Source organism: Mus pahari, chromosome 14 (genome assembly GCF_900095145.1).
Source record: "Mus pahari chromosome 14, PAHARI_EIJ_v1.1, whole genome shotgun sequence".
Taxonomy (NCBI): Eukaryota; Metazoa; Chordata; class Mammalia; order Rodentia; family Muridae; genus Mus; species Mus pahari.
The window spans coordinates 74,073,040-74,089,977 of NC_034603.1; the positions used below are offsets into that span (position 1 = coordinate 74,073,040).

General features: G+C 46.7%; 1 protein-coding gene across 2 annotated transcripts; it reads left to right on the forward strand.

The window, feature by feature from the left end:
- Window positions 1-529: 529 nt before the first annotated feature.
- Window positions 530-16,233, forward strand: Milr1 (mast cell immunoglobulin like receptor 1). Of its 2 annotated transcripts, none has more exons than XM_021213812.2 (7): window positions 530-676; window positions 932-973; window positions 4,450-4,719; window positions 10,467-10,580; window positions 13,322-13,411; window positions 14,318-14,380; window positions 16,040-16,233. In XM_021213812.2, the coding sequence occupies exons 1-7, from the start codon at window positions 568-570 to the stop codon at window positions 16,090-16,092; spliced, it is 741 nt and encodes a 246-aa protein (XP_021069471.1). In that variant the 5' UTR covers window positions 530-567; the 3' UTR covers window positions 16,093-16,233. The 2 variants fall into 2 exon arrangements, with proteins under 2 accessions (XP_021069471.1, XP_021069472.1); XM_021213813.2 differs by having other exon boundaries at window positions 568-676; window positions 10,470-10,580.
- Window positions 16,234-16,938: the final 705 nt, after the last annotated feature.

A 16,938-nucleotide genomic window follows, 5' to 3' on the forward strand; every position in this document is an offset into this window, starting at 1 on the left:
ACAGACACACAGAGAGAAAGACAGAGACAGACAGAGAGACAGAGACAGAGAGAGACAGACAGAGAGAGAAAGACTGAGAGAGAAAGAGAGAGAGAGAGAAAGAGAGAGACAGAGAGAGACAGAGAGAGAGGAGAGAGAGAGAGAGAGAATGAGAGAGAACAAAAGAGCCATTATGGGGCTGGTGAGATGGTTCAATGGTTAAGAGCACTGACTGCTCTTCTGGAGGTCCTGAGTTCAAATCCCAGCAACCACATGGTGGCTCATAACCATCCTTAATGAGAAACAAATAAAAAACCTATGGGCCGGAGCGAAAGGGAAGGGGGAAGGAAGGGAGAAAAAAGGGGAAAAAAAAAGAAAAAAAAAAGATTCATTATCATTAAGCAGCAGATCCAAGTGAGATAGGAGATCTTGTGGTCTGAGCAGCTGTTCCAGTAATATGAAGGACAGTTAAACCAATGAGTCACGGGTCCTGTTGAGTAAACTTGTCTAAATCCTCTTATTTCCTGCGTGTGGTTGGGAAGAGGAATCTTAGAAGCTGAGCCCCATTCTGCAGTAGCTCAATTAACCATGGGCGATAGTGACTCTCCAGTGCACCTCTCTGCGGTCTCATTCAAGGGAATGGGGAGCTGCTGGCTGGACAAGCTGTTACTCTGGGATCTTATCATTTCTATCACACGTAAGCCTGATTCGATATTTTAAGAATTGACTCTGGGGCAGGGATTGGCACTTGGTAAGGCAAAGGCAGGTGGATCTCTGTGGAGCCAGCCTGGTCTACACAAAGAGTCCACGGCCAGCCAGGGCTACCTAGAGAGACCCCCTGTCTTGAAAAATCGAAGACGAAAAAACAAACAAGAATCAGCTCTCAAAATAATCACGTAGGAAATGAGTTTTATTTATTTATTTTTTTCTAATCTTCCCTTTTCTCTTTCAGTTCAGAACGCTGCAGTGGATTGTACGAGGGTGGAAATAAATGGTAAGTTTCATTTCCTGAAAGCATGGGCATCAAAATGGTCAGCTAGCTGACTCTGAACATGAGCGTTCACTTACGGGGATTTCTGTGGTTTTAGATCGGCAACCAAATGCAAAGCCTTCCGTTATCTGCTAGGAGGGCAGTGAGCTGAGTTTTAGAGAGGGCATTAATTATAGCATTTTTTTTTTCCCACCTGAAACTTGGTCCGGCAAAATCTGAGACTTTTTTTTACCTCCAAACTTCCTTTGTTATCACTTTTAGTTAGAGAACCCTCCCATGATTTTTGTAAATTTTTTTTATTATTATTATTTTTTAAAAATATATTTATTTATTTCATGTATATTATTGCTCTCTTCAGACACACCAGAAGAGGGCATCGGATTCCATTACAGATGGTTGTGAGCCACCATGTGGTTGCTGGGATTTGAACTCAGGACCTCTGGAAGAGCAGTCAGTGTTCTTAACCTCTGAGCCATCTCTCTAGCCTGTAAATTTTTATTAATTTGTTTACTTTTGAGGCCGGGTCTCATGTAGCTCAGGCTGGCCTCAAACTCTATGACATGGCCAAGGCTAAACTAGACTAACTCCTAAACTCTCAAATGCTGGGATCCAGTCCACCATGCCCACTCAAAACCCCTTTTAAATCAATCCAGGCAACAAGTACTATGCCTGGGAAGAGCTCTACTGTGGAGTCAGAGTGCTTTGGTGCTGAGCCTGGCTTGCTGCTGCCCAGCTAGCACCTGGGCACACGAACTGATGGCTTTTGAGGGTGGTTTTTTCCATCGGTGAGAAGGGATGGCCCCAATCCTGGTTCCTCTGCAGTCTTTGCGGCACATCGGTCCTTTGGTGTAAGCTAACCCCATAAAGTGGAAAGTGCTGTTGTGTGCAACCCAGCCTGTCTCCCCTCCCCTTCCAGAAGCAGGCAGTTTTCTTTCTGCGGAGGATTGTCGGTGAGAACATCTTGCTACATAGCCTAGCATTCACTATGTAGCCGAAGCTGATGTTGAACTCATAAGAATCCTCCTGCTTCAGCCTGTTACGTCCTGAGTATGGGCGAGCACACAAGGGAGCAGCCTAGATGGACGTTTTTGTGCCTGTCTGTGGTGTCAGGGTTTATTGAATAGCAATAAATTCACAAGCTATATCGCTTCCCTTGGCTGCGATTTTTCCAAGCAGTCCTTGACGGCAGTTAGCAAACACGAGTTCTTTTATTCCAATTTTAAATGTAATATTAACTCTCAGAGCATATATTACACATCTTACAGTAAACATACACATGAGTATGTATGTATACCAGCTGGATGTATGTATGTATTACAGACTGGATACCAAAGCCACAGCAGACAGAGTTTAAGGAGTTAAACTTACTGAAGGCAATCTCATATAGCCCAGGCTGGCCTAGAACTCACTAGGTCAGCATAGACTGACCTTGAATTTTCCATCCATCTGCCTCCATCCCCCAAGTCCTGAAATTACAGGAGAAAGAAAAACCTGGGGGAGCAGGGGCATCCCGGCAGGAGAGCAGAAAAGGATGTGTCACAGAATCTGAATTATGGTAGGTTACTTAATGAAAGACTCAAAGCTGCAGGTCTGCCCCTGGCTTATAGGAAGTGTAATCGATGATAAGAAAATTTGGCAGGTCTTACCTGCAAAGCAGTACAAATGAGAAGTTAAATCCCGTGTCAAAGTCAAACAAAAATATAGAGACAGATGTGCAATAAAGGAATTTTTACCTGGGGAAAAGCAAACGAGATTACAATATGGAGCACAAGTGTGTAGACCTGGTGGCCTCTGGCACACCTGAAGAACAAAGGAAAGATTGGGATTGACTGGGGGGGGGGGGAACGACACAATTTCCCTAAGGTGTTTGCTTCCACCTTGAGAAGGGGTGTATTGCTTTCTCACTACTGTGAGAAATGAAAGATTCAACCAACTATCCGACAGGAAGCAACAGGAGGAAGGAAGGGTCGACCTGGGCTCACTGCTCAAAGGGAGATAACCTGGGCTCAAGGGGAGATAAGGCTCATGATGGCTGGGAAGTCATGATGGGAGGGGCCTGAGGCAGCTGGTCACAGAGCATCCACAGCCAGGAGACAGAGAGGTAACTGTGGACTGTTAAAATGTCTTTTATTCGCCTGATTTAATTGTCCTCTCTGAGACTTACTGCTTCAGTCTGCTAACCCAGGCCTGGTCCTGGAAGCTTCTAGCCTCCGTACAATCTTATCTAGGTCTAGAATGTTTTCGGCCTCTGAAACTGACAACTGAATAAGATCACTCTTTCTAGCTCTTTCTGAACTCTGGCTGGCTGGTCAACTCAGTTGTTCTGGCTCAAACCCCACTCCAAGCTGACTGATTCAATCTGGCTTCTCTCAGCTTCTTACTGCATTGCTCTGCTTGGTCTCATGGTAACTTTGGCAACATGTTCTAATCTTCTGGCTCTTCTCATTCTCTGGCTCGTTCTGTCTCGATCTGTTTTTATGGTGGGTTACTTAATGAAAGACTCGAAGCTGCAGGTCTGCCCCTGGCTTATAGGAAGTGTAATCGATGATAAGAAAATTTGGCAGGTCTTACCTGCAAAGCAGTACAAATGGGAAGTTAAATCTTTCTCATTCTCTGGCTCGTTCTGTCTCCATCTATGTCTACCTTGTTTTCTCTCCGTAACCTGTCTCACTATAATTGTCCCGGTAAAACTGCCTCTGAACTCCATGAACTGAACTGCTCCGAACTCCACTGTATTTCTTCTCAACTCAAGGTCTCAACTAAACTGACGGACTTGAACTCAGAGATCTGCATGCCTCTGCCTCCTGAGTGCTAGGATAAAGGTTGTGTCACTGTGCCTGGACCTCAACCTTTCTTTACCTGAAACTTGCTTTACACCAGGCTAGCCATGACCTCAGAGATCTCCTTGCCTCTGTCTCCTGGGATTAAAGGCGTGTCTGCATTCCAGCCAAATCACAGAGATCAAGGCAGTCTTAGTCCAGTAGAGCAGCCATGTAGCTGGATTAAAATTCCTCGGCAGTGGATGCCTGATTCACTGTCTCTCTGGTGTTTTGTTTTGTTTTTTTTTTAAAATTCAGCCTGGGAACCCAGACTGCTGATGGGCCACACACAGTCAGGGTAGGTCTTCCCACCTCACTCACTCCAATCTAGGGACTTCCTCGAAGATGTGCCCAGAGGCAATCTCCAAGGTGATTCTAGATCCTGTAAGCCTTACAGTACTAACTATACACTAGGTCTCATGTAGCCCAGCCTGGCTTTGAACTCCCTACACAGCCAAGGATAGCCCTGAACTCCTGATCCCTCTTGCTTCCATCTCCCAAGAGCTATAATTACAGGCCTCGTGCCTGATCGAAACTGTGTTCAGGATGGAATCCAGGACTTTGTCGTGTGCGCTAGGCAAGCGCTCCCCGTGCAAGCTGCGGTTCCAGCCCTGTCCGGCTGTTTTCACAAAGCCTTCTGTGTCATTTTTGTCTTCCCAGAAATACTGTCTCCAAATCTGAACTCAAGTGTGAACGTGGTCAGGATGGGCCAAAATGTATCTCTGTCTTGTTCCACCAAGAACACATCGGTAGACATCACCTATTCGCTCTTTTGGGGTACAAAATACCTAGAGAGCAAGAGAAGAAGAGGGGGAGCTGTGGATTTCCACCTGAGGATCTCCAATGCCAACGAGACAGGCCCCTACAAATGCAAAGTCAATGTTTCCAACTCGACGAAATACAGTCAGGATTTCAACTTCACAATGGCCAGTAAGTGCATCTGTATACAATGGAGGCTGGGTGGCCTGTGGGACTCTCTCCTGTGGTATGAAGCGACCTTGGGGGTTGAAAGCATTCAGTCAGGAGTCTGGGAAGAACAGAGTTCATCCATTAGCACAACTGCTACATGCTTTCTCCTTTTTTTATTTTTATTTTTTAAAATTATTTTTCTTCTTTTTATTCCTCATCTGGGCCATCAGTCTAAAAGATGGTGCTCCTTCAGCAGACCGGATCCTCCCGGCTTAGCTAATCCTCTGTGCCAGCTCTTCACTAATCACCTAGTCCCTCCCTAATCTAATCAAGATTAGTCAGCAGACCAATCTCCCACGGTCCCTAGAAGCCTGAAGCTTCTCAGCCTGCTGCCTTCCCGCCCAGCCACGCCTCCTTAGTTCTGGTTTTTACTCTGTTGTCTTCCCACCCCATGCTTTTAGCCCCGCACCAGTAGCCTCAGCTGTGGCGACCTTGGGAGAGGGAGAAAGGAATCTAAACACATTATATCTGCAGTCTCGTCAAACCTCATTAAGAACCACTGGTTCTCCAGGTCTACGAGCAGGGAGGCCCCAAGCCACATGTATCTATGCAAAATTAAAACCAGTCAAAGACAGTAAAAAATCCAAGGGCCGGCAAGATGGCTCAACGGGGTAAAGGTGTTGTACAAGCCTGAGTTCGATCCCTGGAACTCCAGTGGAAGAGAGAGCTGATTCTACAGAGTGGTTCTCTGACCTCCACATACGTGCTGTGATATGTGCACCAGTGCGTGTCTGCTTGAGTGCTCGCATAGCAGAGACGCAGAACCATGTCCACCACTACAGAAAGTTTTGTTAGATGGAAAGACAGGGCAATGGCTCTCAGTTTTAGGGTGCAAGTGTCTAGTTAAATCTAACAAAGCAGGGGGTAATCTCCCCGGAGGTATGCTCAGAAGACCAGTGTGTCGATCACTTGTTTGCTGCTGTGACAAAATTACCTGGAGAATGGAACAGCTGATTTGGGCTCACAGTTCTCAGTAACACAGTCCATCCTGACAGGGATCCTACAGCAGCAGGAATGGGAGATAGGTGGTAGTCACATCTCGTCCACATACAGGAGCAGCAGCAGAGAGAGAGAGAGAGAGAGAGAGAGAGAGAGAGAGAGAGAGAGAGAGAGAAATTCTTGTGCATATGGTTGTTGGGAATTGCACTCAGGACCTCTGGAAGAACAGACACTTAACCTCTGAGCCATCTCTCCAGTCCTCTATAATTTTACTATTTTTAAAGACACATTCTGATTATGTAGCTTTGGCCAGCCTGGAACTCACTGTGTAGACCAGGCTAGCCTCAGACTCAGATATCCATCTGCTTCTGCTAGGGTTAAAAAAGCACACTGACAGGCTACATTCTCTTTCTTATTCAATCTGGGACTTGTCCTGTGGGATGATACCGGCCACACTTGGGGTAGGCCTGTCCACCTCAGTTCACCTAATGTAACCTCTCAGGACTTACCCAGACATTTGAGTGGGGGGGGGGTTCTAGCTCTGATCAAGTTGAAACCAGTATTAACCAGCACAGCTAGAAGGACAGGTTTTGGCAGGAGTTTTAGGCTATGGGCTCCAGGTGGCAGGGCATGAAGTAAGTGGTGATTGTGGCTGTCATAGGAATGAATGGAGAGAGGAAAGCCAACACAGGCCTGGTACTGGGATGCGGTGTGCAGGGTGAACCAGTGGCTTAACATATACTCCTCTACCCTGTGTGGTGAGGCCACAAAGCAAGCGCTGTCTGCATGCGACCTTTCTGCAGTTTGTTCAAGTGACATATTGTCCTCTCAAACATGATCATCTTCAATGAAGTCTCACAGATACATCTCTACCGATTGTCCTCTTGGCGTAGGCGGCTGCTTGTTGCAAGCTATGGTGCTTCCAGGACATCAGTGACACCTAAGACGTGGTCACGTCCCCAACCCCATCAGGGCAGATGGTTGTTGCCATAAGTACAGGTTCCTTAGTCATGGATTCACTTATCAGCTAAGGTGCACCACACCCTGGGTTACATTGATTGGTTGCTGCCCTCATGGGGAGCCTCTGGTCTAGGAGGAAGACACAAAACCCAAACAAATGGCTCACAAGCTGTGCCAGCTGTTGTAAAGGAAACAGGCACAGTATGGAGAAAGGTAAGAAGGGACCACCTGGGTAAGGTGCAAGGTTCTGTCCAAGGCGCTGGAGAGATGAGCGGGAGCTAGCTATAGGGGGACACTGGTTGAGGAGGTCCTTGGCATGTCCAGAGCTCCAGCTTTAGCTTTCAAGGGAAACTGGGCTGGTTCAAGGTGGCTGAAGGTCAGAGAAGAAGCACGTGAGCCCAGGTCTCTGTGCAGTCAGTCTGCTATTTGCCAGCTCTGTGACCTTGGCATTCCTTCCCCCGCCTTTGGAAGTAGTTTCTTAAGTAGACTAGGCTGGCTCTATACTCACACATGTAGCCAAGGAAAACCCTGAGACCTGATTCTCCCAGCTCTATTTTCCAAGTTACCATGTGGGTAACATGACAGACGGCCATCCTTTCTTCTGTATGTTATTTTTGTTAATGAACCACATAACATATATTACTGGATTCTTCAAAAAAAAAAAAAATAGAGTAGGGAGCTGGAGAGATAGGTAAGAATACCTACTCATCTTCTAGAGGATCCAGGTTCAATTCCCAGCACCTACATAGTGGATCACAGCCATCTTTGACTCCAGGTTCAGGGAAACCAAAGCCTTCTTCTGGTCTCCATGGGCACCATGGTGAACACACATACATGTGGTACACACATACATACAGACCAATTTGAACTCAGAGATGCACCTGCTTCTGCCTCCCAAGTGTTGGTTTTAAAGACATTCACCACCACCACCACCACCTGGCCAGTTTGTTCTCTCTCTCTCTCTCTCTCTCTCTCTCTCTCTCTCTCTCTCTCTCAGAGGTTTATTTATTTATTTATATGAGTACACTGTAGCTGTCTTCAGACACACCAGAAGACGGCATCAGATCCCATTACAGATGGTTGTGAGGCACCATGTGGTTGCTGGGAATTAAACTCAGGACCTCTAGAAGAGCAGTCAATGTTCTTAACCGCTGAGCCATCTCTCCAGCCCCGGTTTGTTTATTCTTGAGAATGACTACTATCAAAAATTTATTTAAACCCATAAATGTGTCAAACACAATATATCAAACACATACAATAAAATAAATCGAAGACAGCACTTGGGGGGCAGAGGCAGATGGATCTCTGTGAGTTTGAGGCCAGCCTGGTCCGTGGAGTTTCAGGACAGCCAAGTCTATACAAAGAGACCCTGTTTCAAAGAACTAAAATAAATAGATAAATAAACAAGTAAATAAAACTAAATAACTCTATAAATAAATGAATTGTAGAAAAAGAGTAGGACTTGACAGGAGAACAGTCCTGTATTTCCTGTTCTGTGGTTCCTTTGCACCAATTTAGCAAGGTTACTTCTGCTCTTTAGAGGAAGCTGAGGCACTTGTGCAACTGAATCCTATACATTAACACAGGGTTAGAGAAATGTGGTACTTTGGGGCCAAGCATGAGCCAACTCTCCACTGCACACTTGGAACTGGACGGCTGTCATAGTCATAGTTGAGTGACGGGAGGTGATTGCCACCAAATGTGAAGATCTGAGTTTGCCCCCCGGGACCCACATGGTGGGAAGAACCAACTCTCGTAGATTGTCTTCTGACTTCTACATGCATAGTTTATATGGCTTTTACGTGCATGTAAGTGGGTGTAGTGGCTGTTTCCGGTTGTCAACTTGACTATCTCTGGAACGAGCTACAATCCGGAGTTGGAAGGCCCACCTGCGATACAGAATACTTACTCATCTACTAGAGGATCCAGGTGGAGGTTGGAAGACACAGTTTCTGACCTGGATCTTGGCACGGAGATCTTGAGGCACGCACGGTAGCCATGAAAAGCTTAGACCCAGGCAAGGTAGTACACGTCTTTTAATCCCAGGAAACTGAGGCAAGGAAATCTCTGAGTTCAAGTCGGCCTGGGGACAAAGCAAGTTCCAGATCCAGGCGTGGTGGTACATACCGTTAATTTGGGCCACACCTTCTGCTGAAGGCCTACATAAAGACACTGGAAGGAGGAAGATTCACTCTTCCTCTCGTTGCACTTACACCCTTCGACTACCAGCACGTCGGTTGGAACTACCTCTAAAGAAGACCAGCTTAAACAATTCTAGCCTCGTGGTACTGAGCAACTACTAGATTCTTGGACTTCCCATCCACAGATGCCCACTGTTGGGCTAAGTTAGACTGCAGACTGGAAGATATCACAAAAAAATTTCCTTAATATATAGAGACATTCCATAAGTTCTATGACTCTAGAGAACCCTGAACAATACAGTGGGTATATAAATACACACTAAATGCATTTTTAATAGATAGTAGTCATTCTTAAGAGTAAACAAGCTGGTCAGGTGGTGGTGAAAGCCTTTAATCCCAGCACTTGGGAGACAGCACAGGCGGATCTCTGAGTTTGAGGCCAGCCTGGTCTACAGAGTGAGTTCCAGGACAGCCAGGGTTATACAGAGAAACCCTGTCTTGAAAAACCAAAAAAAAAAAAAAATCAAAATAAGGGCTGGAGAGATGGCTCAGCGGTTAAAGCAGTTAAGAGTACTGACTGATTTTCCAGAGGTCCTGAGTTCAATTCCCAGTGACCACATGGTGGCTCACAACCATCTGTAATGGGTTCTGATGCCCTCTTCTGGTGTGTCTTAAAAGAGAAATAGTGAATACATTAAAATGAATAAATCTAAAAGAAAGAAAGAAAGAAAGAAAGAAAGAAAGAAAGAAAGAAAGAAAGAAAGAAAGAAAGAAAGAAAGAAAGAAAGAAAAGGCCGGGCACATGAATTTAGTCCCAGCACTCGGGAGGCAGAGTCAGATGGATTTCTGAGTTCAAGACCAGTCTGCTTTACAGAGTGAGTTCCAGGATAGCCAGGGCTATACAGAGAATCCCTGTCTCAAAAAACAAAAACCAAAACAAAATCAAAATACATAAATTAATAAAAAATAAACAAACTGACAGCTGTGCTCCACACATCTGTAGTCCCAGCGGGAAATTGGAAAAAGGAGGACCAGGAGTTTAAGGCTAGCCTCAGCTACATAGCAAGTTCAAGAAAAGAAATCATGAATAGACCATGATGCCTGTGCACATCAGTTCCCTGAAGCAGAGACGCAGCCCCGCCCCGCCCTCTGATGTCTTTTCCCCGCCCTCTGGAGTCTCGCCCCGCCCACTCGGCTTGTGCCACAAGGCGGCACAGGGTTGGTCAGGTTAGCTCTTCGCCTGGCCTGCTGCTCTTGCTTGTGGCTCCTCAGGTCATTCAGCTTGAGGCGAATGAGCTGCAGTAAGAAGGGATCGGACAGTGGTTGGGTGTTATTTCAGGACTTGCTGGGATGGTATCCAGAGGTGGTGACAAAGAATTGCCCAGTCAACACCAGTGCCTGTCTTACAGGGTCCTAGCCGTGCTGGGAGGGATCCAACCATGAAGTGCTGGGCTGCGCTGTGATGCCCACGGGGTAGGGAGGCACGAGGGTATGACTCTAAGAACCTCATGCTCCAATAAGGGGACTCTCATGAGTTGCTGGGATCAGGTACACAGTGTGGTGATGGTGAACACAGGCGGACAGCCAAGGCGGCCTATCCTAGAGAACTTAGGTCAGTGTCACAGAAGAAGGAAGCCCGTGGTGACCATGAATACTGTTTTCTTGCAGAAGATGAGAGCTGCCCTTCATGTCGGCTGTCACTGTTGCTCCCGGGGTTGTTTCTGGGGCTACTGGTAATAGTCCTAGTTCTGGCTTTTTTGATTCATCTAAAATACAAAAAAGGTAGGTTCTCCCTGTGTACTCCTGTGCTGTTCAGAATCAGCAGGGCAGAGGGGGAGGGGAAGCCTGGTGGTGGTGGTGGCAATGGAGGCGGTGCACGCCTTTAATCCCAGCACTCGGGAGGCAGAGGCAGGTGGATCTCTGAGTTGGAGGTTAGCCTGGCCTACAGAGTGAGTTTCAGGACAGTTAGGGGTACACAGAGAAACCCTGTCCCAAAAAACCAGAGAGAGAGAGAGATTGAGAGAGAGAGAGATATGAGAGAGAGAGAGAGATTGAGAGAGAGAGAGAGATTAAGAGGTGGACAGACTGACTTCATGAGGTTCATAGAGAGCTGCCTTTAGGTTCCTTCTGATGTAGGTTGCCCAGCCTCACATGGACACAATTTATACACACAGCCCCATGCCCCCAACCCCACGACTGGATTATTTTTGTACTCAATTTTTTGGTTTTTCGAGACAGGGTTTCTGTCCTGGAACTCACTTTGTAGACCAGGCTGGTCTCGAACTCAGAAATCCGCCTGCCTCTGCCTCCCGAGTGCTGGGATTAAAGGCGTGCGCCACCACGCCTGGCTTTTGTTCTCAATCTTAAAGGCTCCTGTAAGGTCTGCCTGGCTGGCTTTGAACTCACAATGATGCTCCAGCCTCAGCTTCAGAATGCTGAGCAGAGGTCTGCACCTCTGCTTCCAGCTTATACAGTTTTTGACTCTGGGTCTTTTGTAGCTGGGGATGGTGTCAGTCAGACTTGCCATACTCCTGCCTTCACATCTCTAGGGCGGGGATCACAAGCACATATTCCTACATCCAATGTGTGTGTCAGTGAGGATATATGCTAGAGTTGTGTGCAGGCAAGACACTACCAACTGAACCCCAGACTGTCTTCATAATGTTATGCTAAAATATACACATCATAAGATTTGCTATTCTACTCTCCCATCTTTCTGTTTTCTTTTACTGTGTGGCCCTGTCTTGTGCAAAACAAGAGTTCTTTCCAGTCACAAGCTCAGCTCCCAGTTCAGCCAGTTCGTCTGTGTGCGTGACTGTCTGTCACACTTATCTCTTGACTGTCACACTTATCTCTGTTGTGAGGCCACTGATAAGGCCACATCCGCCTTTGTCCTCTTCCCTGGCTGAAACCCAATGCCCATGAGACAGTTCCTCATTCTGTTCTCCTGCTCTGTAACCACATTCTACTTTCTGTCTCTACAGCTAGAACTATTCTAGGGTTTCATTTGAGTGAAACCATGCAGTTGTCTCTTGTTTTATTTTGTGACAGGGTCTCCTGTATCCCAGGCTGGCCTTCAATTCACCAAGTAGTCAGGATAACCTTGAACTTCTGGTCCTCCCAAGTGGTTGGATTACAGGCCTGCAGAATGAACTCAGGGGCCCCTGTTTGCCAGGCAAGGACTCCGCCAGCTGCACCACATCCCCCGGGGGCTGTCTTTCGGTGCTTGGATTCCTTTGCATAGCAGATCTTTCCATTTTAGGCTAGGGAACCGCCTGATTTGCACGAAAGCCTCTTATTTCCCCATTCCTGGTCCCCATGCTTGGGTTGTTTTCAGGCCACTGTAAACAGTGCTTCTGACACTAACTGCACTGCATGTAGTCGGTCCAAAGCGGAAGCTTCTCAAAGGGCAGCGCCTTCTGCTTCGCAGCTGTCCTCAGGGAGCTTGGTGTATGTCGGAGGGGAACATGTCTCTTTCTTCCCACTTGACCTACTATAGCAACAACAGCGACGACAAACCTTCACTCTCTGGGTAGAAGGTTCTCCCTGCTCACCTCTCAGCCCTTCTCTGGTAAAGATTTCAAAGTGGCCCTTTCACTGGGCACATGTGTGTGGAAAAATATCTAGATTTGCACAAACAGCATTTGTGTCACTAGCTCACAAGGTGCCAGGCCCAGGGCTGTTGGGTACCTGGTGCCTTTGCTACTCCTGGCCTCCGCCTTCCAGCCTGTGGAGATACTGTCTGAATGAGTGAGATTCACAGATGTTAGGTCCCTGTGCTCTCTCCATCTCTACACGGATAAAGGTCACGAAGGGCAGCACTCAGCTGATAGGGTTGAAAAGCAACTTCACAGTCCCTGCTTAGCTTACACAAGACCCAGCACAGACTCCAGGACAAACCCAGACCCTAAAGCCCCTTGAAAACAGACATCCTACTTAACCCAGCTCCTCAAACATCTCAACACTGAAATCGCCTCGAGTTGATGTCCAAGTGCCAGGAAGATGTTTGATTTCAGCTAGGCGGTGGTGGAACATGCTACCGACCCCAGCATTTAGGAGGCAGAGGCAGGCAGACCTTTGAGAGTTCAAGGCCAGCCTTGTGCACTAAGTGAGTTTCAGGACAGCCGGGGCTACACAGAGAAACCCTGTTTCAGAAAAACGAAACCAACCAACCAAAAAATGATTTTTGATTCCTGCCGACATAGAACTTAGTTGTATTACTCATCTCTTGAAGATAACTCAAGGCTGTCTCAAGAAGGAATGAAAATGAAATGAAGGAATGAAAATGTGTCCATTTCCACTGTGATCCATAGGCTAAGGCCTCCCAGGGCCTGGTCGGGAGGACCCTGAACCAGATGACTCGGTGCTATATAGAAACCTGTGATTTTTACCCCCTCATTAGTTGAGGCCACTGGCATGTCACTTAAAATCATGAGAGATTCTTCCCCTTGGCAGAGAAGAAAGGACAAACATGTCTAAATAGTTCAACATAATGATCATGTCTTGCTTTGTGGGGGGGACAGGGAAGACTCTGAGCGAGAATCCGTCCAAGGGTTCTGGAGATGTGCCTACGCAAGGTGAGCTGTCTGCAAGCCTCTGCAAAACTCAGTCAGGTAAAGGGCTTTGCTGGCTGTTTTGAGCAGTTTGGTTGTTTGGTTTGGGGGTGACTGTATACACAGGTATGTATGCACGTGTAAATATGCTATGGCACTAGGACCCCAAGGTGTCCACACATGATAGATAAGTACTCTACACAGCGCTGGCTATTAAAAATAAAGTAACTCTCCAGAAACACAGGCAAAATAATAGAGGAAAAAAAGGAAGTAAAATAATAGAGAACCCCATCTGCCTCTAACCACTACCCCCCATCTCCCATCTTACTGTCCAGGGTCTGCGGCCAGTGTTCAGAGCCCCTCCCAGTCGTAGTTTGACACCAGCGGGAGATTTTTCATTCTATCCTTTGGTTTTGTTTTTTGTTTTGTTTTTTTCATGTAATATATTTTAGAGATGACTTTATTTCAGCTTGGGATGATCCACGCTCTATATTCCATGGTTTGTTTTTTGCAATGCTTGGGATCAAACCCAGGGCGCCACCCATGCCAGCCAAGTGCTAGAGCAAACGAGAGCGCATAAAACTGCTTCCTTAGCGCTTTGCAAGGTTGCAGTATTTCGTGATTAGCTAGAGTCACCAAACTGTACAATATTTAGTCACTTATCAGACCTTATATGTTGGATGCTTCATGGTGGAAAGGCCCAGCTAACAAGGGCCTCCAATCTAGTCAGCCCCTCAGAGCCCTACGCATATTCGGAGCACCATGTAAGCCCTGATACACCAGCACCAGCTCCCAGTTTTTGGTGTTCCCTTCTTGCCAAGCAGGAGCCTGGGTTGGGCTGGGAGTGACAACGTGTCTCCACAACCCCAAAGGGGAAGTGCTCAGTTTAGGCCCCAGGCCACTGCCCTCCCATGGTCAGAGGATCCAAGCTCTGGCCCAGTAACACTTATGCCCTGTCTTTTGCAGAACCACCCCAGGAAATACACTATGCCACTCCAGTCTTCATGGTGACAGCACCCACGGAACAAGGTGAGTCGTGATGGGACAAGAGATGCTGTAGCAATGAGTCTCGGAGACATCACTGTGATCAGGGGCTTTGTATCTAAGGATGGGGTTTGCGGACTCCAGGCTCCCAATGAGTCAACGGTAACCAATCACAATTCCTACTAATGCAGTTAATGTTAACTGTAATATAATCATAATGACAGCTGTAGAAGTGGGTGGAGGGAAAGCAGGGTAGGGGCTATCCTCTAAATACTTCCAAGACAGGCTGGAGAAATGGCTTTGCATTTATAAGCGTGTACTGTGCTCCAGAGGACCTGAGTTCACATCCCAGCACTCACATCCAGTGGCATAGGACCAATTGCAACTTCAGCACCAGACATATCCATACCTGTGTTTCTGGTCTCCATGGGTGCCTATGCTCACATGTACATAACTCCCCCATTAGTTAAAATTAAAATAAAATCTCCTTTTTTCTTCTGGGTGAGTGTGTGTATATAATTTCTTTTAGATTGATTTTATTTATATGAGTACACTATAGTTGTCTTCAGACACACCAGAAGAGTGCATAGGATCTCATTACAGATAGCTGTGAGCCACCATGTGGTTGCTGGGAATTGAACTCAGGACCTTTGTAAGAGCAGTCAGTGCTCTTAACTGCTGAGCCATCTCTCCAGCCCTATTCTGGGTTTTTCAAGGCAGAGTTTTCTATGTGTAGCTCTGATAGACCAGGCAGGTCTCGAACTCAGAAAGATGGTGGTGGCGCACACCTTTAATCCCAACACTCTGGGAGTCAGGAGGTAAGCAGATCTCTGTAAGTTTGAGGCTAGCCTGGTCTACAGAGTGAGTTCCAGGCCAGCCAGAGCTACTCAGAGACACCCTGTCTTGAAAACATAAACAAACAAACAGATTAAATAGAATCTCAACAACAACCCCCGCCAAAGTCCCCAATAGAGGATGCAGGGTCACTACTAAATCATTTTCAGGAAGAAATCAGTGCTGGGGAGATGGCTCTGCAGCTGAGAGCACTTGACTGCCTCACTTGTGTGAGGACTTCAGTTTGAATCCTGAGCTCTTGTGCAAAAAGCTGTGCTTAGGCCTATGAGATGCAGAGATGTGGAGATTTCTGGGGCTCACTGGCATCCAGCCTGGCTTCAGGTTTAGTGAAAGACCCCATCTCAAGAGAATAAGGTAGGAAGTGATAGGCAGGAAATGTAATGGCCTCTTATGGCCTTCATGACCCCCCATATACATACTATACATCACACACACACACACACACACACACACACACACACACACACACACACACACACACACACACACACACACACAGTCTCACACACAGAATGAATTATTATTAAACTAGAAAAGATCAGTTAATACTTGTTTCTTTCAGGTTGCCCATCTAGAAATGGGGCTTTTGAATAAAACCAATCTAGTATATTTACTTCTTGTGTATGTATGTGCATGGGGCTAACATGTGCACGGAAGTTAGAGGACAAGTTGGGAGAGTCAGCCTTCTCCTTCCTCCATGTGGGACCCTGGCATAGAACTAAAGTCATCAAGCTTGTTGGCCAGCACTGATGGCCCCTAAGCCAACACACCTGAGATGGGCGTTCTTTTTAGAGTTTCTCTGAACTCACAGCTGTAGCTTACTGAGTTATTTTCCCTCTTCAATTTCAGAAGGCGGTACGGCTAGAAGAGCTGATTACATCTACTCTGAACTCACCCACTAAAGTGCGAAGAAACTGACTGTATCCCTGTGTAAAAGACTTTCTAGTAAGCTGATGTGCATGGAGAAAGAGGAAATTGACCTGGCACTCAAAAGTTTCATCCTGGGCTGAGGCAGGAGGATCCTGAGTTAGAGGCCAGCTGGGACTACATAGCAAGACCTTGTCTTAAAACACAAAATCAAAAAAGATTTAACCTGGCCACCTACAGTGAATGTGTTTTTCACATCTAGACACTATTCCTTTGGCTATTTTGGGTATCTAATCTTGTTATCCAAGTAGCCAGACTTGATAAGAGTTAAAACATACTTAGGTTTTGTGATCTTCCACCTTCTCCCTTCCCAACACAATTATCTTGGGGCCGAGGAGGTGGCTCAGCAGTTAAGAGCAGACACTACTCTTCCAAAGGATGGGAGTTTGAGTCCAGATTCTATATCCCACAACTCAAGCTGCCAATAACATTGTTTCCAAAGGATCCATCGCCCTCTTCTGGCATCTGCAGGCACTACACTCATGTGCACGGACACACCTAAACACATAATTAAATAAGTCGGGAGTTGGAGAGATTTTCTTTTTTCTTTTTTAAGACAGGGTTTCTCTGTGTAGCCCTGGCTGTCCTGGAACTCACTTTGTAGACCAGGCTGACCTCGAACTCAGAGATCTGCCTGTGCTGTCTCCTGAGTGCTGGGAAGAAAGGTGCATACCACTATGCCTGGCTAGATTTGTGTTCTTAATAGACCATGTGTTTAGTTAGGGTTTTACTGCTGTAAAGACACACCATGAGCCGGGCGTGGTAGTGCACACCTTTAATCCCAGCACTCAGGAGGCAGAGGCAGGCGGATTTCTGAGTTC

Bases quoted from the DNA above. Each gene is read 5' to 3' on its own strand.
- Milr1 (XM_021213812.2), top strand. From the start codon at position 568: ATGGGCGATAGTGACTCTCCAGTGCACCTCTCTGCGGTCTCATTCAAG. The intron at 677-931 runs GTAAGCCTGATT...TTTCTCTTTCAG, and splicing joins TCTTATCATTTCTATCACAC to TTCAGAACGCTGCAGTGGAT. The intron at 13,412-14,317 runs GTAAAGGGCTTT...TGTCTTTTGCAG, and splicing joins CCTCTGCAAAACTCAGTCAG to AACCACCCCAGGAAATACAC.